This window comes from Leptonychotes weddellii, chromosome 1, assembly GCF_054177405.1.
Source record: "Leptonychotes weddellii isolate Sample4059 chromosome 1, ASM5417740v2, whole genome shotgun sequence".
Classification (NCBI taxonomy): Eukaryota; Metazoa; Chordata; class Mammalia; order Carnivora; family Phocidae; genus Leptonychotes; species Leptonychotes weddellii.
Window position 1 is genome coordinate 41,912,149 of NC_138369.1, and position 27,725 is coordinate 41,939,873.

A 27,725-nucleotide genomic window follows, 5' to 3' on the forward strand; every position below is an offset into this window, starting at 1 on the left:
GGAATGCGTAGTGGGGCATCCTTACAGAGTCGCTGCTTGGAGACAAGTGACAATTGATTCCGACTGCCGAGGCTGCTCAAGCCACAGGGAAAAGCAGTCACTGTAAAAAATCAGCCAATTTCTTAGTTCTTGTTCCGGGAAAGGAACAGCTTGCCTTCTAAAGGCTTCCTGAATCAGAGCACTTTCTCGATTAAGCCACTCATGACCTGCCAAGACACCAGCTGTTGAGAAAAACTTGATGTTCCGTATCGGGATTTTGGTTGTAAGCTAAACTCAGAGCATTCTCAGAGGCCAGCTCGGTTCTGAAAGAGAATTAGAAAGAAAAGTTGTCTTATTAGTCTGTATCCCCATGTGAATGAGGATTCTTTTGTTTTGATTTCTATATCACCAGCAACTAAGAGAGTGCTTGAGACGTGGCAGATGCTTAGCAAATATTTTGTTTAATAGAGTGAATGAATGCTTGGCTATGAAAATGGCAAAAAGCAACCCACAGAGTAACATCACCAGCCAGAAGAGTATCAAATCAGGAATCAAAAGGCTTAATTGCAGAGCATCAGCTCTGGTGCCAAGTTGGTTGGTCACTTCCCATTTCTTCACCGTTTTCACCATCTTTACAATGGGAGGGTTGTTCTAAGATCAAGTCAGCTAGAATATATATGATTCTGTTCAAGATTGCTTCAAGCCTCCATATCTCCCAAAGTAAGATGCAAGTTCTTCTCAGTCAAAAGGAAGCCACTGAAATTCCTGAACATATTTAACTGAGACTTGCTGTCCGACATCGCTTGGCTGAAAGATGTGGTGGAATGACCTCGAATTAGTGTGTGTGGGTAGTGCATAGGTTCTGCTCTCTCCTCACTGGCAGGGCATAAACAGAACATTTCTTGCCCAAGCCTCAAGTTTCTTGTTAAAAAGTCTTGCGCCAGGGGCGCCTGGGTGGCTCAGTCGTTAAGTGTCTGCCTTCGGCTCAGGTCATGATCCCAGCGTCCTGGGATCGAGGCCCGCATCGGGCTGCCTGCTTAGCGGGAAGCCTGCTTCTCCCTCTCCCCCTCCCCCTGCTTGTGTTCCCTCTCTCGCTGTGTCTCTCTCTGTCAAATAAATAAATAAAATCTTTAAAAAAAAAAAAAAAAGTCTTGCGCCATAGAACCCCAACCGTCTAACTACTGCATTTTATCCTAGTTTGCTGCAGGCAAGTTCATCTCTTTATGCTTCCCAAAATGCTTTTTATACTCTGGCAGCTGAGCATTTTCTTGGGGTGTTCATCTGTCCTTGTTTCCTGCCTTCCTTCTTTCCTTCCTCTCCCTTCTCAATCCTGAAAAGGACAAAGATATCTCAAATATTAAATAGGGAAACAAAGATTAAATAGAGAGTTGGTGGCTAAGCAAAACAAGAACCCTGAAGTCCTAACTCCCAGGCTTCTACCACATATGCCTCCATCACCAAAATCTTTGCTCAACCCTCCTCCAATCCTGGGTACTGTTTCCAATTTCCATGGGACTCCTTACTCTTTCCCTTTGTGTCCCTCTCCTACCCAACTATTTTGTCCACAAATCTGTGCAGGTACCAATCAGTCCCTTTCCCCCAGCTTCTTTACTGTCATGGTGAGCCCTGGTCTCTCTTCTGTTTGATATGTTTCCTTGAAATTCTTTCACTCTCAGGAATTTTCTCCTCCTTCTGTATCAGGATGAGAATTCTTGGAAGGCAAGGATAAAGTAGGAATGTATTCAATTGCACATAACATAAACCTACTCCTGGCAATTTAAATAAAAAGGTGGTTTGTTTTCTCACATATCAGGAAGTCCATAAGTCATTGGTTACTTACACTATTTCTTCTGCTCAAGGATGCATGACTTCAGGGACTCTGGTTCTAGCTTTCTGTTTTACCATTTTTAGCGTGTTGGTTTTCATCATTTTTTGTGTGTCCCACTGATGCCAAAAGGACAATAAATGCTCCAGACATGACATCCAGAATGCTGGAGGAAGCACAGGGTCTCTCTCTCTTTCTCATCCCATCTATCCCCACAGCACCCCCCGCCCCGGTTTTAGTTTTTCAGAACTGTCCCCAGAAAAGTTCTGTCTGTTTCATGAGTAACAAGGTCATTCCTACTTGGAAAAGAGGCTGGAGATTTGAAAACAGAATTGGCCCCTTTGATGGTGATCAATGATGGGTTGTTGCCTGGGAATGGCCAGCTGACTTCCCTTAGCACCAGGTATCTGTCAGCAAAGAAAGAAGGGGAGTGGAAAGTTGGACAGTTTTATCCAAAATGACCTTTCCAGTTGATCTCTCTCTTCCCTTCATTACATATTCTTCCACTGATGCCCTCTTCCACCCACCAGATGTGAAACAACCCATGTGAGACTACAGTTCTCCCATAGAGCCTTTGGTGATTCCTGTAACAAGATATCCACCCCCCCCCTTTTTTTTTTTTTTGCTTATATAACATTTGTCCTCCTCTCCTCTTGCTTTGGACAAGAACGTTGTTTTATGACTTAGCATGAAGGATAGGAAGATGAAAATCCTGGTACTTCTCTGCCATTAAATTTATGATCTAGGGTGAGTTACTTCACTTCAGAATACCTCCATTTCCTCCTGTCTAAATGGGGATGTTAGCACACCTGCCTCATAGGGTTGTATGACCATGGACTCTGTCAGTGATGTAAAGCACTTAGAATGGTATCTGATACATAGAATTCAGTGGTTTCCAATCCTTCAACTATGATTAATGTTATCACTGCTGAACACTCTGGACCTCAGTTTCCCCCCTCTTAATGGGGAATTAGATGAGGTTATTTCTCAGGCTCCTTCTGCTTTCATATATTATTCCTTTAAAAAATCCTAGGGAGCCTTTCACACAAGAGTCTCAATAAATATTTTCAATTGAGTTGGCAGGTCGAAATAATAGAGCAAATCATAAGTAGAAGTGTATCATATATAACCTCTGACAGGTTGAGCTGCAAATGTTAAATGATTTCCTATTGCTTCTGCTTATTAGATGGAAAAGTATCCATTCTCATTTGAGAGAGAGAAGTATTTTTAATGGAAACCATTTGTGGTCTAACTCCTGATGTTCTTCTTGCTGTTACAGATTGCTAGCTATCATGGGCAGACAGAAAACTGACCAGTTTTCAGCTTCAGATTGAGAAGCAGATTGATTTCTGGGACTTTGAAATTCTTTCCATTACCTCAGTGGCTTGTATCCCCCCTCAAGCCACTGAGAGTGGGCTTTCTTAGATAAAGCTGACATGTCATGAATGGCGTTATCCTGTCTGTGACATGCCTCTTCATTTGCACCATTTATGATGAAACTGTTCAATTTTTCCTATATGTTTACTCCCCACAGAAGTGAAAATTAATTTGGCAGTTGCAATGCTAACCTGCACCATAAAACTCCAGTTAGTTTTCGTGTGCATATGAAATGCCCCTCAAAAGTGAGATTCTTAGGCTCTTGATGTTGAACAAATATTTTTCTTTTTTTTTTTAATTTTTTTTTTTTTTTTAGATTTTATTTATTTATTCATGAGAGACAGGGAGAGAGAGAGAGAGAGGCAGAAGCAGGCTCCCTGCTGAGCAGGGAGCCCGATGCGGGACTCGATCCCAGGACCCTGGGATCATGACCTGAGCCAAAAGCAGATGCTTAACCATCTGAGCCACCCAGGCGCCCTGAACAAATATTTTTCTAGATATAGGTTGCTCATATACTTTGGTGACCAAATTACATCAGAGATGTAACAGCAGGCAAGCTGAATCCACTGTGAAGGTCTAAGCTGAAACATAGACCATAGAGAGAAAGTTAGCATTCAAGTTTAGAATGAAAAGATGGTCACAGGTCAGAGGAGAATGTAGTGTGGTGAGTAACCCCCATTGTTGAAAAATAAGCTAACTGGTATCAGGACACCTCAAGTATGTGGGCGTGTACATGCATCTGTGTGGACCATTCCATTCCTTGCTGGAATAGAGAGAAGACTTGTGTTACTTTCTCACAATGACACATTTCTAGCACGGTATGCTTTGGATTGAATGCTTGAGGCAAAGTTATCTATGTACAATATACATAAATTTTTCAACCTACCACATTCTCTTATAGACCTGAAGCAAATGAAGTGACCATCTTTCCAGGAAGCACCGCTCAAGCCTTCTAAGAACAGAAGATCAAAACAGCTTGTTTATCTCTCATCCTTTGTTTTCTAATCTTCTGTCTTTTTTAAGATTTTAGCTTTATGAAGATGTTCATTCGCATTAACATGTTAATAGCCAATTTCTCTCTTCTGTTGAGTTTGATTTTGCACACCTGTGGGCAGTTCTCTGTGAGAGGGGGCAAGCAGCTCATTTCTGCAATCACAAAGCTCCATGCATGGATTCCTCCAGTGTGCACTGGGTGGGCCCTAAATCTGTGAGTGCAGACCGCCCCTCCACTAATCACGTCGCCAAATGGAGTTTGCTCTAATTTGCTTAATCACTCAGCTGTAATTGAATCCTGATGGGAAGCTGGGTTTCCATCCAGAATTATTCCCCTTCTCCTGCCAAGAAGGTGGGTAAAGTAGCCATTTCTTCTCCCTAGCAGCCCCAGGACAGTTTGCAGATGGTTTCATTCCTCCATACTCTGTGATGTTTTCCAGAGTTGCAGGAATTATGGCATGGAGACTGTAGTCCCCAGTCCCAGAGATACTTCTCCTGTTGTTCTCTCTCTGCATCATTGTAAACCTTATAACAAAGCATAATGGTCCCTCCCTTCCTTCCTTCTCCCTATCTTATCCTCCTAAGAGCTCTCTAAAAAGTTTGACTAGAATATGTATCCAAGTATGCTACTTCTGCCTGAGCTGGCTACAACCAATTTGGAGAGCCCAGGTCAGTGCTTCTCAGAACCTGCTCCCCAGACCAGCAGCACCAGAATCACTTGGAAGTTGTTAGAAACACAAATTTACAAGCTTTACCAAACCCACTGAATGAGAATCTCTCGAAGTGGGGCCAGATATGGGCCTGCTCTACTACTTACTAAATACGTGTTCACTGGAGGTAAGACCTGGGCAGGTATGTGGGGAGTTAGGTAGATTACCTAAGTAGATGATAGGTAGATAGATGTATACATAGATATATAAACCTAAGAGTAATTGTAGCCCAGAGGAGTTGCAAAGATAGAATTTCCCTATACCCTTCCCAAGTTACCCCAAATATTAATAAACAGCCAGCGTACACATCACAATGGAAAAAAATACTACTACCTCAAGTACGGATTTTATTCTGATGCTGCTAGTTTTTACACAAATGTCTTTCTATCCCAGGATCCAGTCCAGTTTTCGGTTTCTCAGTCTTTTATTTCATGACCTTCACAGTTTTGAAGAGCACACATCAGGTGTGTTGCAGAATGCCCTTCAATTTGGATTTTTATGATATTTTCTCATGACTAGATGACGGTTATGGATTTGGGAGAAGACAAACACAAATGGGGTGCCCTTATCATCACATCATATCAGGGGTGACATGAAATCAACATGACTTATTAGTAGTGCTGTTAACTTAGTGATCCAGTTAAAGTGATCCAGTGTCTGCCAGGTTTAAAGTGATCCAGTGTCTGCCAGGTTTCTCTACTCCTAAGTTACTCTTTTTCTTTCCTATATATTCTTTAGAAACAAGTCACCAAGTATGGCTTTAACTCAGACGTAGAGGAATTAATCTCCACCTCTTCAAAGGAAGGGTATCAAAGAAGTTGTAGGCATATGTTAAAACCACCAGAGTAATAAATATTTGGGGGGAAATAACTTTTAAGCTATATAAATGTTCAGTGTCTCCTTACAGTTTCCCACACTAACTTGAGCATCTCTCAGTGGCTCTTATGTGCAGCAATGATTACTATCATGTTCTCATGGTGATATTGCATTTCTCTCATTCTTTATACATTTATTATTTGGAATTGCTCTGTACAGAAAATTAATTCCTTCTATTTATTTAATCCTTTTTTTTCAATATGGGCTCATAGGTATATATTGTATTCTTTGGATAATCATTTAATATCATTGTTACTTATTTTATTGTTCATATTTTTCTAGCTTTGTTTACTGGAAACACTTTTAGGTGGCTCCTGTGTCCTGTTGTGCCCATAACTTTTTCTTTCCTTTGTGTACTTCTTACTTCCTGTTACTGCAGGCTCATCTTGTATCTGCCCTGCCCCGGCCTTAGAATCAGCCATTTCTTCAAAGAGAAAGAACCATCTTTTTGTTGAAAGATGGTATTTCGAAACCCACTGGGGTCCTAGGAGGGCTGGTTGCTCTGGGATGTCATTGCTTCTAGGCTCTCTCAGTGGACAGTGTGTAGTAACCCATATAGAAGCATCCCTCTAAAACGTAAGTTTACACGGATACTTCGGACGCTTTCTGGCACCACATGGTTCATTCTAGCCTTACTTTTCTGCTTGTGCATAAATTCTTTAACAGTGAGAATCCTGGCTCCCATTATCTACAATTTATTTACTGTTTTGTTCAACTCAAGCATGGAAGGCAGTTCCAGAATTGCTAACTCATATCCCTGTGAACAATATACAAATCAGAGTACTATTTTATGTTCACTCCTTTTACTCTCTAGCTTTAGAGTTTCCAGTCAAAACACAATTTTTAAAAGTTACTTAGGTCGACTTATTTTCTACTCATCTCCTTCAGTAGAATTTCTTCATACATTAGTAATACAGTTAGATTCATTTGTCACAGTCCACATTCCATTCTAGGGTCCCCTGACATCCTGGTTCATTTTTTAAATTTTGCATGTAGTAAGTCCAGTTATTGTGGTGTGTTGTTTTTAAGGTTTTGTGGAGTCATTCATCTACCACCACAGGACCATATGGAACATTTCCATTACCCCCAAATTCCCTTGTGGGGTCCCTTTGTACTCAACCCTTCTTCTCAACTCTTGGCATCCACGGATCTATTTTCCACCCCTATAGTTCTGCTTTCTCTAGAATGTCATATGAACAGAATTATACAATATGTAGTCTTTTTGTTTGGGCTTCTTTCATTTAACAAAATGCTTTTAAAATGTATTCCTGTTCATCCATGAATCAGCAGGTCCTTTTTGTTGCTGAGTAGGATTCAGTTGTATGCATGTACCAGTTTGTTTATCTCTTCACCTGTTGACAGATGTCTTAGTTGTTTCCAGTTTTAGTGATTATGAATAAAGTTGCTATAAACATTTGTGTGCACATTTGTGTGAGCACAAGCTTTCAATTCATCTGGATAAATACGTAGGATTGGAACTGACTGCTGCTTGTTATGTTATCTCTATATTTAACATTTTGGGAATGCCAAACTGGTTTCCACAGTGGCCCTGCCATTGTACATTCCTTCCAGCAATGAACAGACATTCCTATTGCTCTGCATCTTCTCCAGAATTTGATATTGCTGTTTTTTAAAGCTGTTTTAATAGGTGTTGTGGCAGTATATATTTGTGTTTTTTTTTCCTATGCTTATTTGCCATCTATTTTTTTGTGTATGTCTATTCGGATGTTTTGCCCAATTTTTCTTTTCTTCTGTTGCTGAGTTGTGGTTCTTTATAAATTGTAGATACAAGTCTTTTATTAGGCATATGATTATCTCCCAGTCTCTGGCTTGTGCTTTCATTTTCTTCATACTCTCTTTCATAGAACAAAAGTTTTAAACTTGCATAAAATTTGATTTATCAATTTTTTTTTTTCTTTATGGTTTGGGCTTTTGATCTCATATCCAAAAACTCTTTGCAAAACCTAAGACCATTTCCCTTTGGGCAATGGGCAGATTTCCCTTTGTCCCCTTCTAAATGTTTTTAGTTTCATATTGTATTTTATTTTTTTTTTAAGATTTTATTTATTTCTTTGACAGAGAGAGACACAGCGAGAGAGGGAACACAAGCAGGGAGAGTGGGAGAGGGAGAAGCAGGCGTCCCACGGAGCAGGGAGCCCGATGGCGGGGCTCGATCCCAGGACCCTGGGATCATGACCTGAGCCGAAGGCAATGCTTAATGAATGAGCCACCCAGGTGCCCCAGTTTCATATTTTAGACTTAGGTCTATCAGTTCATTTGAAGTTAGTTTTTACATGCTGCATGAGGTATATGCCAAGATTATTTCTATATATGAATATCCCTTTGTTTCAGCATCATTTGTTGAAAAGACTATCCCTTCTCCACTGATTGCCTTTTGCACCTTTGCCAACAATCAGTTGACTATATTTGTGTTGGTCTATTTCCGGACCTCTTTTCTGTTCCATTGATCTACATGTCTATCCTTTTTCCAGTCCCACAGTGTCTTGATTACTGCAGCTTGGGATCGATAGTAAATCTTAAATTTACATAGTTCAAGTTCACCAATTTTTTTGCTCTTTTTCAGTTGTTTTGACTGCTCTCATTCCTTTGATTTTCGGTATAAATGTTAGAATTAGCTATTGATGTATATTTTAAAAAGCTTGCTGAGATTTTGATTGAGATTGCATTGAATCTGTAGATGAAATTGGGGAGAGTTTATTTAAATGATTTTTAAAAATTTCTTTCAGCCATATTTTATAGTTTTCAGAATATAGCTCCTATTCATATTTTGTTAGATTTATACATAAGCACCACATTTTTTGTGATATTGTTAATGGCATTGTTTTAATTTAAAATTCTAGTTATTCATTGCTGATGTGTAGATATATCATTGACCTTTGTATTTTGAGTCTATATCCCAAAACTTTGCTTAACTCACCTTTTAATTCTACAAGATTCTACACAATCATGTCATCTGCAAATAGAGACAATTTTATTTTTTCTTTTGCCAACTGTTTGTCTATTGTTTCTTTTCTTTTTTTGTTCCTTATTCTTCTGACAAGGACATCCAGTACAATGTTGAATAACAGTTTTAAGAGAGGACAAAATTGCCTTGTCATTTCTTACTATTAAGTGTGATGCTTGTTGTAGGCTTTTTGTAAATGCCTATTATATTAGGCTTAGAAAGTTCTCATCTAATCCTAGTTTTTATCATGAATGTATATTGAATTTTGTTTAGTGCTTTTTCCACATGTATTAAGATGATCATATGGTTTTTCTTGTTAATTTAAACAAAAATAAATTATATTGATTGATTTTCAAATAACAAATCAGCTTTGCATTCCTTGGATGAAATCCACTTGGTTATGTATGATGTATTACTATTTCTTATATATTGCTGGATTTATTTTGTTAGTATTTTTTAGGAGTTTTATAAGTATGTCCATAAATGATATTGGCCTTTTTTAAATAACATCTTCATCTGATTTGGGTATTAGGGTAATACTAACCTTATGAAATGAGTTATTTTCTCTCCTTTTCTATTTTCAGTAAGAGATTTTCAGTAAGAGATGCAGTAAGATCATGTTTTATTTCTTCCTTAACTGTTTGGTGGAATTTATCAGTGAAACCATGTGAGCTTGGATCTTTTTTTTTTTTAGAAGTATGTGTGTGTATTTGTGTGTGTGTGTGTATGAATTTGGTATCTTTTATATATTTGGAACTATTAATATTATCTACTCTGCCCTCAGTTTGGATAGTTTGTATCTTTCAAGAGATTCATCCATTTCCTTTAAGTTGCTAAATTTATTGGCATAAAATTATTTATAATGTTCCCTTACTACCTTTTGCTATCGGTAGGATCCATCAGTAAGGTTAGCCCCTCTTATTCCTGACATGATAATTTGTGACTTCTTTCTTTTTGGTCAGTTTTGACTAGAGATTTATCAATTTTATTAATCTTTTCAAAGAAGCAGCTTTTGATTTTACTGATTTTTCTCTCTTATTTTTTCTGATTTCAGTTTCATTGATTTTTGCTCTTTTCTTATGTCTCTCTGCTTTTTTTGGGAGGGTGGTTAGTTAGCTCTCTTTCCCGCTTATTTCTTAAATAGAGGCTTAGGTTGCTATTTTGACTGTCTCCTCTTTTCTAACATAAGCATTTGATGATTACATATTTCCTGCTAAACACCACTTTAGTTATAATCTATACATTTTGTATGTTCCACCTTCATTTTCCTTTAGTTTCAAATATTTTAGAATTTCCCTTGACACTTCCTCTTTGACCCACAGGTTATATAGAAGTGTGTTTTCAAAATTTCCAAGTGTTATTGATTTCTAGTTTGATTCTGTTAGGCCTGATGACATAGTTTGTACAATTTCTATGCTTTTAAATTTGTTGTTGCTTTTTTTTTTTTTTTTAATGGTCCAGAGTATGGTCTGGCTTAATGAATGTTCCATTTACATTTGAAAAGAATGTGTACTGTTCTGTTGTCCTGTGGATTGTTCTACAAATGTCAATTAGGTCAAGTTGGTTGATAGTGTTATTGAAACTCTACATTTTGAAAAAGGACCATCAGTGATTTTATGCACACTGAAAATTAAGAGCCACTTACAGAGAGCTAACACTGATTGCGATAAAAGTGTAATGAAGCTCAACTTCGGATTAGAGTTCATATTTTTCTGTTTGTGGAAGCCTAGTACCATTTACGCAGCTGTCCATGCTCGAGGTGTAAGCTTGAAAATAGCTATCTCCCCAGCACAAGAACAAGTTTATCCTCTTGTCTTGGCCTCTAGGTCTTCTGCCCATTGGATGGCCTTCACCTATACCAGCCTTTCTTAAAGTGTGTTTTATAAACTACTAGATCCAGGAACTACTACTAAGCAAGAGGTGGGGTAGTGAGGAGTGTATCAGTTGCCTAGTAAACTGCTGCATGTTTCCCTGTCTTGAAATTCATAATGACAATTAATATCATCATAGCTCTGAGAAATCTGGAGTCAACAAATCTATTTTTTCTATTTAATCCCCTTAACTTCTAACAAAAATACATGTTATTAACTACCTTTTAAAGTTTTAGGATATATAGGATAACATACATAAAACACATATTTGAGGGTTGGGCACATAGTATGTGGTCACTAAAAGTTTGTTGCTATAATTTGCAGTCATTGGTGTTCTTGTTGTTGTTTTATTTTTAGATTTATTCCATTGGCTCTGACCTTTAAAAGTTGGGATGGATATGAAGGTGAAAAAAGTCCTGGGAACGCAAACACCAGAAAAGCCACAGAAATTAACCTGAGTTTTAGGTGTTTCAGTACATTTTTTACTGAAGTATATTGATTGCAGTTTTCTTGTGGTATATTGCATTCATTTTAAAGACCTTCCCCCACCCAGTTTGTCAACCTAAATCTACCTCCCCAGGTTCGATATCATTGGTGTTCCTGGGCATCATTAGCCATTTATAAGTGCAGTACTAAGAAAATCAGGCTGTGCAATGTCATGGAAGGTGCACCAAGTTATGAACAACAGGTCAGGACTTAGCATGACGTCTTAAGCCTTCCTCATTCAGCAATATCACCAAGGAAGTGCTGTGCACTCAGACTTCAAAATTCCCTCCTCCCCAGCTACTCACCCTGGTTCCTTTGGTATCTCTGAGGGAACTTTATTGACACTCTGCTTTCTTTTCTTAAACAGGTGGGCTCTGCATTGCGCAGTCCGTGAGAATCCCCCAAGAGCGCAAAGACAGAACCATTGACTTTGATAGAATAATCAAACAGCTCCTGGACACCCCCAACTCCAGGGCCGTCGTGATTTTTGCCAACGATGAGGATATAAAGTAAGGATGACTGGTGAAATTCATTAATATGCATGCTGCAACTTTAGGAGACAGAAAGATCAGGATACTGGCAGAGAAAGGGGAAAAGATAGCACAGAAGCAAATCTGTAATTACATAGTGGCCAAGTCTGTCCGTGCTTTCTCCCCTACACGAGTAGTTATAGCGAACCATGGGAGCAGCAGTGTGTTGCAACTCCTCATGTCATGTCTTCCTCCTCTATTAGCAAAATAAATGTATTTAATTACTTGTAAAAAGAGAAAACCACTAGACCTTTCAAAGGTTCTTTTATTAAAGATATATCCAAATGTAACAGACTTTTATCCAAAGAATGGTTCCTCTTAATGTAAAAGAAAAAACATGTCATATAATTCTGGCTGTATTGCTACTGCTTTAGACTCAGTATGTTCCAAACCAAGCCAGTCTACCAGTATGTCTCTAAGCCATTTCTTCCTCTCTTTTCCTACCTTGATCCTCCTTGGAGTCAAAAATCCGATTGGAATCTTCACTTCCCATTTTTCCTCACTTCTTGCATTCTTGGCCAAGTCATGTAGAGTTAACCTTTGTTTCTAGAACATAACATGCCCAGAATGTGTTTCTAAGACAGAAATGTGCCCTGATTTCTTCTCAGCCCACTACCACCTTGTTCCAGAATATTTATTACTTAAAATAAACAGTAATTACACCTGCTTTTTAAAAACTATTTAAAAAAATCTAGGTTATAAAAAAAAAGTTCCATTCATCCTGCCCTTAGCTAACAAGGTCTCCTCTTTAGATGCAATGGCTAATGACCTGTTTCTTGTATATTCTTCTAGAGACAGTCGGCATCTCTTTGCACAATGGTGGCATGCTGTGTGTACATCTTGTTCTCTTCGCCGCTAGCCTTTACTTGCTATTTTATCATGGATGTCTATGAATGTCAGTACCTATCTCTTCAGTCTTTTTAATAGCTGTGCAGAATTTCATTTTACATCCATGCTGTCATTTATCTAAATGCTCCCTTATTGATTGACATTTGATTACTGACTTTTGCAATCATAAATAACACCGTAGTAAACTTCCTTTTCCACAAATCTGTGCACACAAATATAAATATACAAATATATCATATTAATATAAACATATTTTGAGAGTTGGATATATAATATTAATATAACACAATTATATAATAATATGCAATTATATTGTTTTATATATTTATCTTATGTGTTTTTAACATAAATTCCTGGAAAAGATGTTTCCAGGACAAGGTGTGTCCCAATATGATTATTGTTTTCCAAAGAGGCTGTGCTGGTTTATATGTCCAGTGATGTGAAAGAGCTGTATGGGGTTATTCAGTCTTTGTCTTAGATAAAATATATCACTTAATTTGAAGGTGGGTATCCTTTATTAAGAGAAAGTTTAAGGGCCCAGGCCATTATTGCATCGTGCTTGGATTACTGCACTGTCCTCATCACGAGCCTTGCAGTTCTGTGTCTCTCCCCTCCATGTGCACCCTAAATGCTGCCCCTGAATCCATCCATCATTTTCCCAGTATTCAGCCCTGATCACGGGTAGCAGGACTATTCAATGGAAAGCGAATGAAACCTGACATTGAGCTACAAGAGGTGTTTTGCTAATGACCACTGTGTCACTTTGGGAAGTTGCCCACTGTCACCCCCTTCCTGCTTCCCAACTTCTGAGGCCTCAGTTCTCTCATCAGTAAGATGAAAATCCTTTCTGAGCTCTTTTTGTAGTTCTCCAGCCTTGTCCTACCATTCTAATCTTATTTCATTCCCTGCTCCTTCACGTTTTGTGTTTCCTCATTCCCTGGACTTTGTGTGTTCTCTCTCGCATGCGCCTGTAAGGCTTTTCCTTCCTCACTTTCTCGTAACAGTGCCATCTCTAGTGTGGCTTTCTGAGGGAAGCTGTCTCTACACAATGCGGCTTTGGCACATTCTTCATAGTTGATGTCACTGATGTTATTTTACATCACTTGATCATTTGATTAGTGTCCACATTCTCCGCCAGTCCATAAGCATCTCTGGGGCAGAGGTGATGCCTCATTTGACTTCTTTCCGTATCCTCAGTCCCCATCACGGTGTTCAGTACAGAGAAATGCTCAAGGAACAGTGCCGAATAAATGAATGAGTAAAGTCAGTATGCTAATGCACTCTATATAAGAATTTAAATACAACTTCTCTGTCTGGATTTCACAGTGCTTTAAAATGTGTTCCTAATTTGACATTTAGACCCCACCCCCACTCACCCACTTCCACACCAGAATACATGGCGCTGGTCCTCCACAGTCCTGATTGCTCTTCCTCATGGCCGTTATTCATAGTGGTTTTTTCTCTCCTTCTCTACTTATTGAAATTATCTGTTTTTCAAAGTCTATCTCGAACATGCCCTTCTCCATGAAACTGTTTCTGGTCACCCCTTAAATGTATTATTTCTCTCCTTAAAAATTCTCGAGTGTTGCTCTTAGGGCATTTTTCTTCTACAGTTTGTGTTATAGTTGTTTAAAAGATTTTGTTTTCATAATATTACTCTTGGGGTTTGTTTGTTGTTTTGGCTTAATACATTGATAAGGTGTGGCTTTGTGTTTATTTCTTTTTTTTTTTAAGATTTTATTTACTTATTTATAGGACAGAGAGAGACACAGCGAGAGAGGGAACACAAGCAGGGGAAGTGGGAGAGGGAGAAGCAGGCTTCCTGCTGAGCAGGGAGCCCGATGTGGGGCTCGATCCCAGGACCCTGGGATCATGACCCGAGCCGAAGGCAGACGCTTAACGACTGAGCCACCCAGGCGCCTCTTTGTGTTTATTTCTAAATACACTGTACATGTCACATAAAAATTAGTGCAATAGCTCTGGTGACTAATTCATTATAATATGTAGGTAATGTCAGGTTTTAATTTGGGATGTAGAAATGCATGCAATCTGCTCAATAACCATGCTCATTCTTTTGCTTTGGGGTTTGTTTGTGTGCTGAATATTGTTGTATGCTGTGATTCATAGCAGTGATAGCAGAACTAGTTCTTGCGCACAGTCATAAAATTTAAGTGCATATGTGAGTTTCTTCCAAAACATGATCTTAAATACACCGATGTCTGAAAAGTATTGTTAACTCACGATGTTATGTTATTTCTTTTTTCAGAAGATTTACACTGTAAATGGGAAATTTTGAGATTTCTTAGAACATTAACTTCAAATACTTTGTCAGAGAATGGCAGTGAGGAGTCAGTAATATCTAGATTTTAAAGCTAAAATAAATGCAAAGTAAGTCATGGGTACTAATAATTTGGATTTTAGACAAGAGTGGATCCTTTTTCTGGAACCCTTTATTCTGATTATAAAAATAATACATAACTACTGTATATCCACTGGAAATGGGAAAAGGTTTTTTTTTGTTGCTATTCTTTATTGAAAGGAGCCGTTAAGTTTACTTTGTCCCCTGGTTATCTAGAAAAAATAAAGGCTAAATAATTTCCTATAAAATTTGCAATCCCCATACTCAGAGATAGCATAAAATTCTGGGTTAATGTTTGCCAGCATTTTTTTCCAGACATTCATAGATTTCCCCAAAGGAATCTCCTGCTTTTTATCTTCCACTTTTTGTAATTCGCATGTCACTTTTGATGCCATAAATATTTTTAAATGGTTTAATCTTATTTATCATAGTCCATAAACCCACACTTTTCCATTTATATTAAAGTGAACATCTACTTTTTGGATTTATGTAGTTTTGTCTTTTCTCCCCTGTTTTATTTGGCTTCTGCCCACCTTTGTAACCTCTTCAGTCTCTGCAGTGCCTTCTAGGTGGATTATTAGGTTAGCAATACATTGTGTATTATCATTATTTTTGTGTGCTCTCAGATGGCCCTATACTCCTACCTGTGTGTATATACACACGTACAAGCAACATCGAGGCAGCTCTTATATACAAGTTGAATAATCTTTTGCAGTTTTTTAAATTGATTTTTCTTTTTAACGAGCGCTTGTGGAAATCTAACTCAGTATATTCTGATTGCTTTCCAATCCATCCTCACTGTCATTTGTTCAGACAGATTCCTGCTGCTCTGAATTGAGGTTGTCTGCAGTAATGAGCGTATGTTTTTGACAGCGTATTTGGTCATTTCCTTTGGATCGATTAGTAGAAATTGTATCTCTAGGTCAAGGGTACAAATAATTGATTGCATTTATTTTATTAAAATAATAAATGCACATATTAAAAAAATTAAAATATGACTGAAAACACTTTGATGCAAGCAGCGGTGTCCTGTCCTGTCCCTTCAGACTTCAGGCCTTTGGTGGACTGATCAGACATCCAAGTTTCCATTCCATTAGAGGGTCTCTCTATGTCAGTATATGCAATTCTTTTCTAGGGTGGTCCAGGTTTTTCCAGAAAAGCTATTGTCTACCTGGGGTGACACTCCCTTAGCTTCTGGCATTCTGTCAGCAGAAGTGTAGATTTCCTAGAGGGTCTTACCATTTCAATACTTAGTGGTAAATTTAATTTACCTTTCTCCCCCTCATGTTTAACTCACCATCTCTCACTCATAACCTTCTGGTTTTTGGATGTTTACAATATCAGAACCTATTACTTAAAATTTTATTAGTAAATTGCCATTCCATTTTCTGCCTGGAAGAAAAAGAAGGAAACCTGAGGTTTTGCTTTTTATATATACAACCTTTCAACCAATTCTCCTTTATCTGGCCATGTACCTATGTGATACTTAGTACCTCCAAGTCTTGAGAAACAAAGAGCTTTGTTTCTATAACCCACCAAAAGAGCTTTAGTTGTAGCTTCCTCTGTTCTACAAATGCAGTTACCTATTATCTACCTCTTATTTCAAAAATATATTTTAATAACTTTACTATGAATGATTAGTTTTCCTTTTGTTTTACTTGCCTTGTTGCTCTTGTTATTTATGAACATGGGCTATAAAATTTTCAAGTATAACATACTTGTTCATTTTAATAATTCTAGACCCTTAATTTAGATTGACATGTTCCTTTCCAGAAATTATACATACCACCAGCAGTGAATGGGAGCATTCATTTCTCCTGCCCCACAACCAAACCAAACCAAAACAAATCTTTTGGCCAACATGAAAAGCAAATGTGATATCTTCCCCTAATTTATATTTTCCTCCTTTCTAATCTGTATGAATATGTATCTCCAGCTTACTGGTTATTTATATTTCTCCTTTTTTCTTTTGACTTTTGATGTTTCTTGCCAATTTTCCTCAAGCTGCTTTGATAGTTTTTCTTAGTGGTTTATAAAATCTCTTTATATATGCAGGGTATAGATCCTGTCACATAACTTTTTTTTTTTTTTTGCCATTGATTACTTACTTTCTGAGAACTGGTATCTTGCTTTCCTTCTGCTTCATTCCTAATATGTATATGTTCAGCAGCTACTTCTTAACATTAATATAACTTTTCATGTTCTTTTTCACAGGCAAATCCTTGCAGCAGCCAAAAGAGCTGACCAAGTGGGCCATTTTCTTTGGGTAGGATCAGATAGCTGGGGATCCAAAATCAACCCACTGCACCAGCATGAAGATATTGCAGAAGGAGCCATCACTATTCAGCCCAAGCGAGCAACTGTGGAAGGTAGGGGTTTTATCAGTTGTAAAATACACTGAGAGAGTGGTTTGTGCTGTGCAGGATGGCTAAATCATGGGTCTCTTTGAGGGTTTGGTGTTTTTATGTAATTTATGCAGTATAATTTCAAACGTGTAGCCATGAAATGCAAATTTGGCCATATATCTGGTCTGTTCTTTTAGTTGATATTCCTCTTTTGAAGAGATCATGTATTTTCATGATAATTAGCATATTTTTTTCACCAGAGCTTTCCTAGAGAAGAGCATTACCATTAATAAGTGAAATAATAACACAATCCAAGTGTACTCAAGTGAACTGCATTTTCTGAGAGAATATTTTCCCTTTGCAATTTATCCATTACTTCTATAGCAGAATAACTCCAGGGCTTCTTGCCCTCCTTACCTTGTGGGGTTTCTTCCAGCCCCCACGATGGTGCAACACACCACCTCTCTTGGGCACCAACACTACCTTGCCTTCTTGGGTCTCTTTTGGTCTTGCTCTCTTTCTCTTTCTCTTACCTTCCTAAATCACTGCCCCTTTCTTTTCCTTTGCCTTCCTTGCTGCTTCAAAGATTCTTTTAGAGGAAGAAGGAAGAGAGGGCTTTTATTGGCATCTTTCTGATATAACAAAAGTTGCTGATTACAATTTACGTTCTCCTTTAATTTGAAAAGAAAAGTTATTTCTAAAAGAAGATACTGTAAAGAAAAGGAACTCCTCCGCTGGTGTCCTCCTTTGTGTTTCTTTTCTGATGGGGCAGGTCTCCAAAGATTCCCTAAAACATGCTTGCTTTGCACATTAAAAAAGCCTCTATCCTCTCACTCAAAAGGGCATCAAATATTTGCATTTCTTTCCATTCTGTCTCCACTCCAGTATAATTAATTATTCTCCCCCAGAAGGCTGCATGGTCTGTGGAGACCTTTTTGAACAAGCCAGGTTGTGGTTCTGTCACTGTTGCCTTTCTATGTTATCTGGGGGAGATAAAGATCCCATGAGTCACCCATGTGTTTCTTGGGAGTCTTTGAATTCATTTCATTCCCCAGTACGTGCCCTGAGAAGATTGCTTATCTTACAACACAGACCAGTGCATTTGCAGATGGGTTGCAGAAATAAAAGACAACATTTTAACTATCTCCAATCCTTTTTACTCAAAATTTTGAGTATCCACTGTGTGTCTTGCTCTGTTCTAAAAGTTGAAAAAACAAGATAAGGACAAAATTCTTACCTTCAAAGCATACAGAGCTGAGAGAAGGTGTCAAAAATAGCCAAGGACTAGGTCCAATGAGATACTGTGTAAGCACAGTATGGACTAGATACCACAGGGCACAAAGGAAAGACTGCAGAAGTTTATCTCGGGTGGTGAGGGTGTGGTTGGGGGATACTCCTGAGAGGAGGTAAAATCATGACTTGAAGTTCATCAGGCAGATGATGAGAAGAACATCTTGTATTCCCAACCCAGGGGACGGGAAGAGAAGAGTGAAGGACACACTAGGGTAACAGTAAATAATTCATTCTGCAGAACAGTCCTGCATTATGGTTCTGAAATTCTTATATTTCTTTAAAAATGTTCCCATTTATAGCACAGTGGGAGAACTCTATTCTCCCCCAGAATTCCAGTCATTACACCATTGGCCCGATTGACTCCTTTCTATCCTTTAGGTCTCTGCTTAGATGTTAATTTTCCTTGGAAGCTACATGTGACTATTCCACCCCAGCCAAGTTTGAGTTAGAAGCCCTTTCTATTGCTTCGGCAGCATCCTACACGATCCCTACCATTGTAGCACCTCTTTACTTGTCTCTGTCTGGAAGCACATCTCTTATGCATCCCCTGCATTGTGCCCCCAGCACCTAGAACTTGGCCTGCATATGGCAGGCACTCAAACAGATTTTTAAATGGTTGGATGCTGGACTGGTTGGAGGAATCATAGACTACCTGAGGTCCTGGCACAAAATATGGTAGACAAATGGGCCTGAGTTGGATTATGAAGGGTCTTGAAATTACACTAAGGAACGTGTTCTTTATTCTGAAAGTTTGGGCAGCATCTGAAAAGTGAAATGTGATCAAAAGGGGTTAGAAAGTTCACTCAGGTGACTTTATGGAGAGGTGAAGTGTAGGAGTTGGGTGAGAGCCAAAGCAAGCAAGAAAGGACTGAGATCCTTTCTTCCTCAGCTATAGATGCCACATAGACATGGATGCCCATACTCCATGGTTACCAGCTCCAGTTTCATGATATTTATGGAAATTTCTAAGTATCTTGAAGTTTTTTATAAATTCTTGAAATAAAAATTTCCTGCTATGTATTTATGTATTTAGGGATGCACAGAATTCTTTTTCTTTCTTTTTTTTTCTTTTTGTTTTTCTTTCTTTCTTTTCTTTTCTTTCTTTCTTTCTTTCTTTCTTTCTTTCTTTCTTTCTTTCTTTCTTTCTGTTTTTGATACACAGAGTTCTTAAATCAGACACAAAACAGCATCCTAAATCTTGCAAAAAAAAATTCTCTATATATGGAGTGTCCCAAACAATGAAATGAAAGATAAATATTGTTAACAACAGAAACATTGGAATGTGATGGAGCAGCAACTCTTTATATAAAACTCTCCATCCCTCACCAGATAGAAATGAGGATTTTTTGGTAGCCAGTGTGTGTAGCTTCTGTCTAACCATATTGTCTATGTGCATTGCTACAAAGAACAGCGTAGATTTGTTCACTTAGCAGATGAAACAGCAAGACTGTGGCTGTGCATTTACAGTGACACACTCCTGAGGAAGTGAAAAACGAAATGCATTCACTTGCAGTAAGGTTTCTGAACCAAGCTATGAAATACCACAAATGAAACTAAAAATTGAGCACATTCCGTATCGGCAAATAAGTTTTCCTTTCCTGTCTAATTTTTCTTTCCTTCTGATGAATGTTCCATATTGATTACTACTGCTGTAGAACACCCTCCAAATATTTATAACACTGCTATATCCCTGTATCTTTGTGTTTTATAATGCTGTATGTACAAATGTAAACAGGAAAAAGCCAGGCACTAATCAGCATGTTTCTTTTCTTTAGATTTATATTTTGAACATGTTCAGCAAAGATCTGAAGTTTTGGCTGGTCTTTTCTCTATCTGCATAAATAATTAACAATAAATTGCTTTAGGCCAAATTGCTAGCAAGCACATGGCCTCTGTGAAAGTAGTGCTCATCTTCTTTTATCTTTTATCTGTATTTATTCTCCATTTATAGAATAAAGGGCCTCTGTGTTTGCTAGCCAAGTGTGTTGTTCTTCCCCCTTTCAATTGGGTGATGATAGGAATTGTGCCCGGGAAAGGTTAGCTGTGGCCCCGATGGCTGCTCGACGTTCGCAGGATATCTGGAGAATGTCTCCACAACTTGGCAGCTCTCCTCCAGCTCCTGAGCCAAAACACTTCTGTAATTTTCAGTTTGTCTGAATTGTCTGATGAGCCAAGGGATCCCTGGCATGTTCCTCTCTTCTGTTGCCCCATTAACTAGGATTCTCTGTCATCTTCTCTAGCCCCCACCAAGTCCTCAGAGCAAAACATGTCCACATTGCGTTCAACTCTTTGCCCTACAAAGCGCTCTGCTTCTCTGAGAATAGGCTGTCCGAGGCATCCTCTAATTATGGTCAACAGGGATCATGGACCAGCGTCTTTCCCTCTCTGCCATCATCATTAACATTAGGGAGCTAGCGTAAAGAAGTGTGGATTTTCAAAGCTAACTAAAATGGCTCTGACTATTGGTGATGTTTTCAAATGGGGCTGTAGAACAGCTTGGTTCCTGAATTAAATCTGCAGTCTATGTAGGAGAGACAAAAAGTGCTCTGGACCTGGCATAAAAAAGTTGGTTATTTCATGCTTTTGTAATTCAAGATTGAAATGAATTCTTTATTTTTCCTAACACCAGAGATCAAAGCTATGAAGAGCTGAACTAAAATATTTCTGGCTCCAATTTAGATGTGTCCTACTTTAGCCTTCCTTGAGTACCTGGAAGGTTCCACACATATCAAAAGGTTTTGTTAGGGGAATGGGAGAAAATGCAGGAAAGAAAGCATTGCCTTAAGCCACAGGGCTATTTGTGAGTAACTCATCTGCCTTTTAGAGCTATCACCTTTGTAATAAGAGAGCAGTGGGAGGATTGCCTGTTCAGTGTCATGATAATTTCTTTATTGAATCTTTAACAAATAGCTTATAAACTCTAGCAGGGTATCAGGGACCAACCTAAATAGTGAGATGTAGCAAGTGACAGTCTAGACCAGGTCCCTCCCTGCTCTCATGGAGTTGCCTACTTAATTTAGAGGTGATAAGTGATGATGAAGAAAAATATAAACAAGAAACTATCATATTAGAATAATTTCCATATTTTTCCCCTGAAAGACTAGCTTGTAAATTACGGAGATACAAAGGAAGAAGAGAGATCAGGACACAATACAGGTCAAAACAAAGATTGGGAGGATGTGGGTGCAGGCCAGTGGCTCGAGACTCTCTAGCCTACTGTAGATTCCTGGCTCATATTTATATCAGATTCTTTCACTGGTTAAAATTCATCAAGATTTCCCATATCCCTATTCCTTACTGATCTGGAAAATATTTTTTTCTTCAAGATAGATCAAATCATTAATCTTTTCAAAAGACTACCTGCTTTTCCCAGAGAGTCTACCCTGCAAAATCAAGCTCATTGCTCCCCAAGTCCAGAATGTGCCACATACCACCTTTACAGCAAGGACCAAACACACCTTGCTCACCTGTAGCACTTAGAACTAGAATCTGAACCTTGAGGGCAGTGCCTACAGTCCATGGGTTCCCTGAGATTAGCCATCTTTTCTTCTACTCCCTTAGCATTTACTGGAGGATCTGGCACATAGTAAATTTTTAAAAAGCTAAATTTGTCTTTTTGTCTCTTCTATCTGAAACTATCTATAATATCTGAATATGCAAACTACTGCATTTTTGTGGGAATTTGAAGTTTTCTCAGGACAGGGAAAAATACGTCCAAAATGGTTTCTCTTTGACTTTGTATTCTTTTTTTTTTTTTTAAAGATTTTATTTATTTATTTGAGAGAGAGAGAGAGCACATGAGAGGGGGGAGGGTCAGAGGGAGAAGCAGACTCCCTGCTGAGCAGGGAGCCCGATGTGGGACTCGATCCCGGGACTCCAGGACCATGACCTGAGCCGAAGGCAGTTGCTCAACCAACTGAGCCACCCAGGCGCCCTTGACTTTGTATTCTAAGACAGTTAGTAGAAAGGCCACGTTCAGGAACGACCAGGATCTCATTCAGGATCACTCCAGGAATTTCAAAGTGGGTTTGCACACTTTTCCTTTCTCTTGCCTTCGGAGCACCTCTTGCCTTCTTGGTCTTCTTACCTTTGTTTTCAAGGTTGGAGAGACTTTCTGGGCAGGACCGGCACCATGACTCAATTTGGTGACTTGTTAGGATGTTCTAAATATACAAGGGAAGCCTCAGCTCTGACTCCTCAGAGAGCAGGAAGCACAGATAAGGCTGCCTCTGTTTCTCTTGGACATCCCAGTGGAAACTTCCTTTCTGGGCTGTACTGTTTCTACTGATAGAACAGACCAAAAGAGAGAGGGCGGGCAGGTCACAGGGTTGAGAAGAATAGGTGTGTGAAGAAAAACACCATCTTATTTTTCATCTTGTGTTGTTTAAACTAGAGATTGTTGGCCTTGAGCAAGTGGTAAGAAATGTAAACAGAAACATCTGCAATGTAAATAACTATGGAGAGCTGAGAACAATTTGCTTTATGTGTATAAAGGCCCAGGTTTTGAGCCATGCTGTCTCCCGTCTCCTAGGATCGGTGCTTTCCTAACGGGCTTCACTTAACTGGCCACCCATCATTTCCTACCCAGCGAATATGGAAACCAACAAGAAAATATCCAGTCTGTTTGCATGATATGCTGTCTCCTGCCCCCAGTACCCTGAACACTCACAGCTAAGAGTTGGATCTCTAGTATGTCCCACTGGTTGAATTTTTGGCTATGAAGAACTAGCTAGTTGTGATTCTAAATGTATTTACTGCAGTGATACGTGTTACCATAATTATTTTGTGTAATTAAAATTGTATAAACCGAGAATTAAGTGCAGAGAGAGTAAGAGAGAGAGAGATGCAGTTTCAAAGAAGATACATTCAAATTCTATGGAAAGATTTGATAAGTTTGTCACTGTTAGTTGTGGGCTAAATTTGGTGGGGATTTTGGAGGGAAATCATAAACACTAGAAACATACTACACTTAATTACTGTGCAGTTACCTTTAATATTTTATTTCATTTTAAAGACCACAATACTGGGGCACCTGGGTGGCTCAGTTGGTTAAGCATCTGTCTTCAGCTCAAGTCATCATCCCAGGGTCCTGGGATTGAGCCCTGCATTGGGCTCCTTGCTCAGCAGAGAGTCTGCTTCTCCCTCTCCCTCTGCCTGCTCCCCCTGCTTGTGTTCTCTCTCTCTCTCTCTGTTAAAATAAATAAATAAATAAAATCTTGAAAAAAATAAATAAAGACCACAATATTGAATTTTATTACAGTTGATTCTCCTTTCAAGATTATGACAGGGAGGCCAATTGCATGATGCATATTCACAAAAAATATCTTGATCTCACATCAGAAGATTGACGAGTGTGTGTTTGTGTGTGTGTGTGTGTGTGTGCATGTATGGTTGGATGGATTTTGAGTTACAACATTTAATATATTTATGTATTTTTAATGATTTATTACCAAGATAGAGATTTTTGACTAACTGACCAATCTTGCATCCTAATTATATTTAATGATAAAGTTTCCAACGTACTTTAATTTGGGCTTTCCTTCTCTAGGATTTAAGGTTTTCACCTGTAAATGAAACTATATCACCCCAAAGTTTCCTTCTAGGAGGAACATTGTGGGAGTGATTATCTATTATTTCTGCATATCCTGCATCCACTCTATCTTCTCATTACAGCCCCCCCATTCTCACCTAGGGAACCCCACACTTCTGTCAGTGCATGTGACTCAGGTGACACTGATTCTAACCTTTGGCTCTGAGATAGGGCACAGAGTTCATATCATACCCCTGGCTCCAAGTCTGGATCAGGACTTCTCATCTTCATAAACTACAGAGCCCTGTTATTTGTATAAGATCCTTCAGAATGGGTTTCTGTAACTTAACATCTCAAATGACTTAACAAACATGATTGTGTATTAGGACAGCCTTCTGCTAGGCCTTTTGTTAGATGTTATATCTGCTCTGAGTTACATCCTTTCCAAGTGCTATTTACCTCACTTGGATGTCCCTGTCTGCCTTTTCTCCCCTTCTTTATCCCTCTCCCATGAAATCTGTACATTCTTCTCTTATGAGACCATTGGTCTCATCAACCCCATGGTGTTTTCCTTCCCTTGTTCCTAATCTCCTCCTCTCAGGCATACAGTGGCTCTTCTGCTTGTGAAGCATCTTCACACATGGTCAGTTATTCTCTGTGTTTATCAGGAGAACGCTAACTGAAATCTAAGTGTGGCTTTGGATATTTCTGGGAAATACAGATGAACTATCAGATCACCCTCCAGGAATCTGTTTCAGAATTCAAGAGACCCTTGAGAGAGAATCCTTTCTAAAGGAAGAATGACAAAATAAGTCTAACCCAGTAAGAAAGTCTTAGTTGTCAGGAGAAAGAGACAAATTTCCTCTTCCCAGGCCAGAACTCATTGAATTCATACATGATTTCCATAGGGAACAGGCAGACTATACAAAAAAATAGATCTCCCACTGTGGTAACAAATAAACTCTCAATGACTAACACAACAAACAAATACTGCTCACCCATGTGAAATCTGCTCTGACTTTGGGAGACATTCCAGGGCCGTTGGCCTCAAGGTACTTGTTCAGCCTTCTAGGCTGTTTCTATCTTATGGCACATCCATATCAACACATTCCATGCAGCATTGCCAAAAAGAGAGTGGCACATTCACAAACTATTCTTAAACGCTTTTATTTGGAAGGGATGCACATTATTTCTACCTCAATTTCATTGGCCAAAGCAAGTCAAAGCAAATTTTCTCTTCAGGGGAAATTCTGCATGGAGCTAAAGGAAAGCTGAATACTGATGAAACTAATTTGTGTCTATCTCGAGTTCCATTTGACTAAAAACTGTCAGCTATTAGGACACTCATAATACTACTTTAGAATGTCCTAACAAGAGTGCAACATATGAATAGAATAGCGTTCTCTGCTACTTTGCCCCAGACCTCTGAATAACTTTGACACCACAAGTACTGCTTTGGCAGCAATGCAAAGCAGGGGATCCTGGTGTCAGTGGAAAATATGGTGCTTGGCAGAGCCCTGGAAGTTCCACTGAACCCAGAAGATATCCAGACGATAAAAGTGATTCCTAGCAAATAGTCAGATACTTGGCAGACTTGTTCATGAAAATGTATGTGACACCCTTGAATAGACTTTGTGCATGAACCACATGGGAAGGTGTCGGTGGGGCTTGTGAGGGCATAGATAATATGACTCCATTTATTCCTTCTAGGCTGTGAGGCTTGGGGAAATCCCAGTTACCTCTGAGAATGCAGATTTGTCATTTGTGACCAATGCTCTTGACTGTTCACACAGCAGTTCTTTTTTTCATCCTCCTCATGCTATGAAGTTTAAAAATGCCAAATGCTCACTTATCTAACTCCCCCTGCAGTTAGGGGATGAGCAGGTGACCTAATCCTACCATTGAGACCCATGAAAACATTTTCTGAAGGAACCTCTCAGAAATATTTTCCTCTCTTGGGGGAAAAAAAAAAAAAGGCATGTTACTACAGCAACGATCCAACTTATTATCCAATCCAGGACAAATTAGAAGTAAAAGAGGGCATAAACTGTAATTTTCCCAGGCAAAGCAGAGTATGTGGTTACCCCTCCCATGAGGAGAAAAACCCCTGCCTTCTTCTCTTCTTGTGTTTGTCATGTTATTTTGTGAGGACAGGATACTTGGAGTGATGGCAGTCCTCTTAATGAGGGGAAGCAAACGCAACAAAGGAAAGCACAGAAGACAGATGGAAAAACCTGGGTCTGTAATGACTTGTTTAAGTGGTTGAAACAATCCTGGAATTATTTATCTTGAGGATTTCCTTTCATGGGAGAAAAATTGCCCCATATCTTTAAGCCACTGTTGAGCTAGATACTTTGTTATGTGCAGCCTTGAGGTACCCTGAATCATTCATCTGTCTTACTCACTATGTATACATAGCACTTGAAAAAGGCTTGTAAAATAATCTCATCTCTCATAAAATATTTGATGAATGAATGGATTTTACAAATTAATGTTTTTTAAAAATACTATATGTTTTTAGAGCAGTTTTAGGTTTACAGCAAAATTGAGAGGGAGGTACAGAGATTGCCCACATACCCCTGCCCCCACACATGCATAGCCTTCCCCATTATCAATATCACTCACTTCTACATTGACCCAGAATGGACTCAAAGTCCATCATTTACCTTAGGCTTCACCTTTAGTGTTGTATAATCTATGGGTTTGGAAAAATGGGTAATGATACATATTTATCATAATAATATCATACAGAGTATTTTTACTGCCCTTAATATACTCTGGGCTCTACCTATTAATCCCCCTACCACACACACAAGCTGCCACAGATCTTTTATTGTCTCCATAGTTTTGCCTTTTCTAGAATGTCTTATCACTGTGATCCTAACACTTAGTAGCCTTTTTAGATTGGCTTCTTTAACTTAGTAATATGTATTTAAGGTTCCTCCATGTCTTTTCATGGCTTGGTAGTTCATTTCTCTTTAGTGCTGACTAATACTTCGTTGTCTGGATGTGCCACAGTTTATGTATCCATTCAACTGCTGAAGAACATCTTGGCTGCTTCTAAGTTTTGGCAATTACAAATAAAGCTGCAGTAAACATCCATGTGCAGGATTTTGTGTGGACATATTTCCCACCACTTTGAGTAAATACCAAGAAGCACAATTGTTGGAATGTATGGTAAGACTATGTTGTTTTGTAAGAAACTGCTGAACTATCTCCCAAAGTGGCTATACCATTTTACATTCCCTCCAGCAATAAGTGAGTGTTCCGTTGTTCTGCATCCCTCCCAGCATTTGGTGTTATCAGTGTTCGAGAGTTTGGCTCTTCAAATAGTGGTGTCCCATTGTTATTTTAATTTTCATTTCCCTGATGATATATGATATGGAGCATCTTTTCATGCACTTATTTGCCATCTGTATATATTTTTTTTGGTGAGAGGTCTGTTAAGGTTTTTGGCCCATTTTTCAAATCGGGTTTTGTTTTGTTTTTTAAATTGAGTTTTAAGTGTTCCTCTCTACTCTCAGTAAGAGCCTTGTATCCCATGTGTCTTTGCAGATATTTTCTCTCCATCTGTGGCTTATCTTCTAATTCTCTTGATATTATCTTTTGTAGAGCAGAAGTTTTTTTTTTTATTATTTTAATGAAGTGCAGCTTACCAGTTTTTTTCTTTCATGGATTGTTACCTTCATGTTGTATCTTAAAAGTCATCAACACACCCAAGGGCATCTAGATTTTTT

At 38.7% G+C, this 27,725-nt stretch overlaps 1 protein-coding gene across 1 annotated transcript in view; it reads left to right on the forward strand.

Moving 5' to 3' along the window:
• Positions 1-27,725, forward strand: part of GRM7 (glutamate metabotropic receptor 7) — a 755,739-nt gene that overhangs the window by 386,507 nt on the left and 341,507 nt on the right. Inside the window, exons 3-4 of the mRNA XM_081820434.1 lie at positions 11,450-11,591; positions 17,035-17,207. Of these exons, the coding sequence (XP_081676560.1) occupies positions 11,450-11,591; positions 17,035-17,207 (315 nt within the window). The remainder of the gene's footprint in view (positions 1-11,449; positions 11,592-17,034; positions 17,208-27,725) is intronic.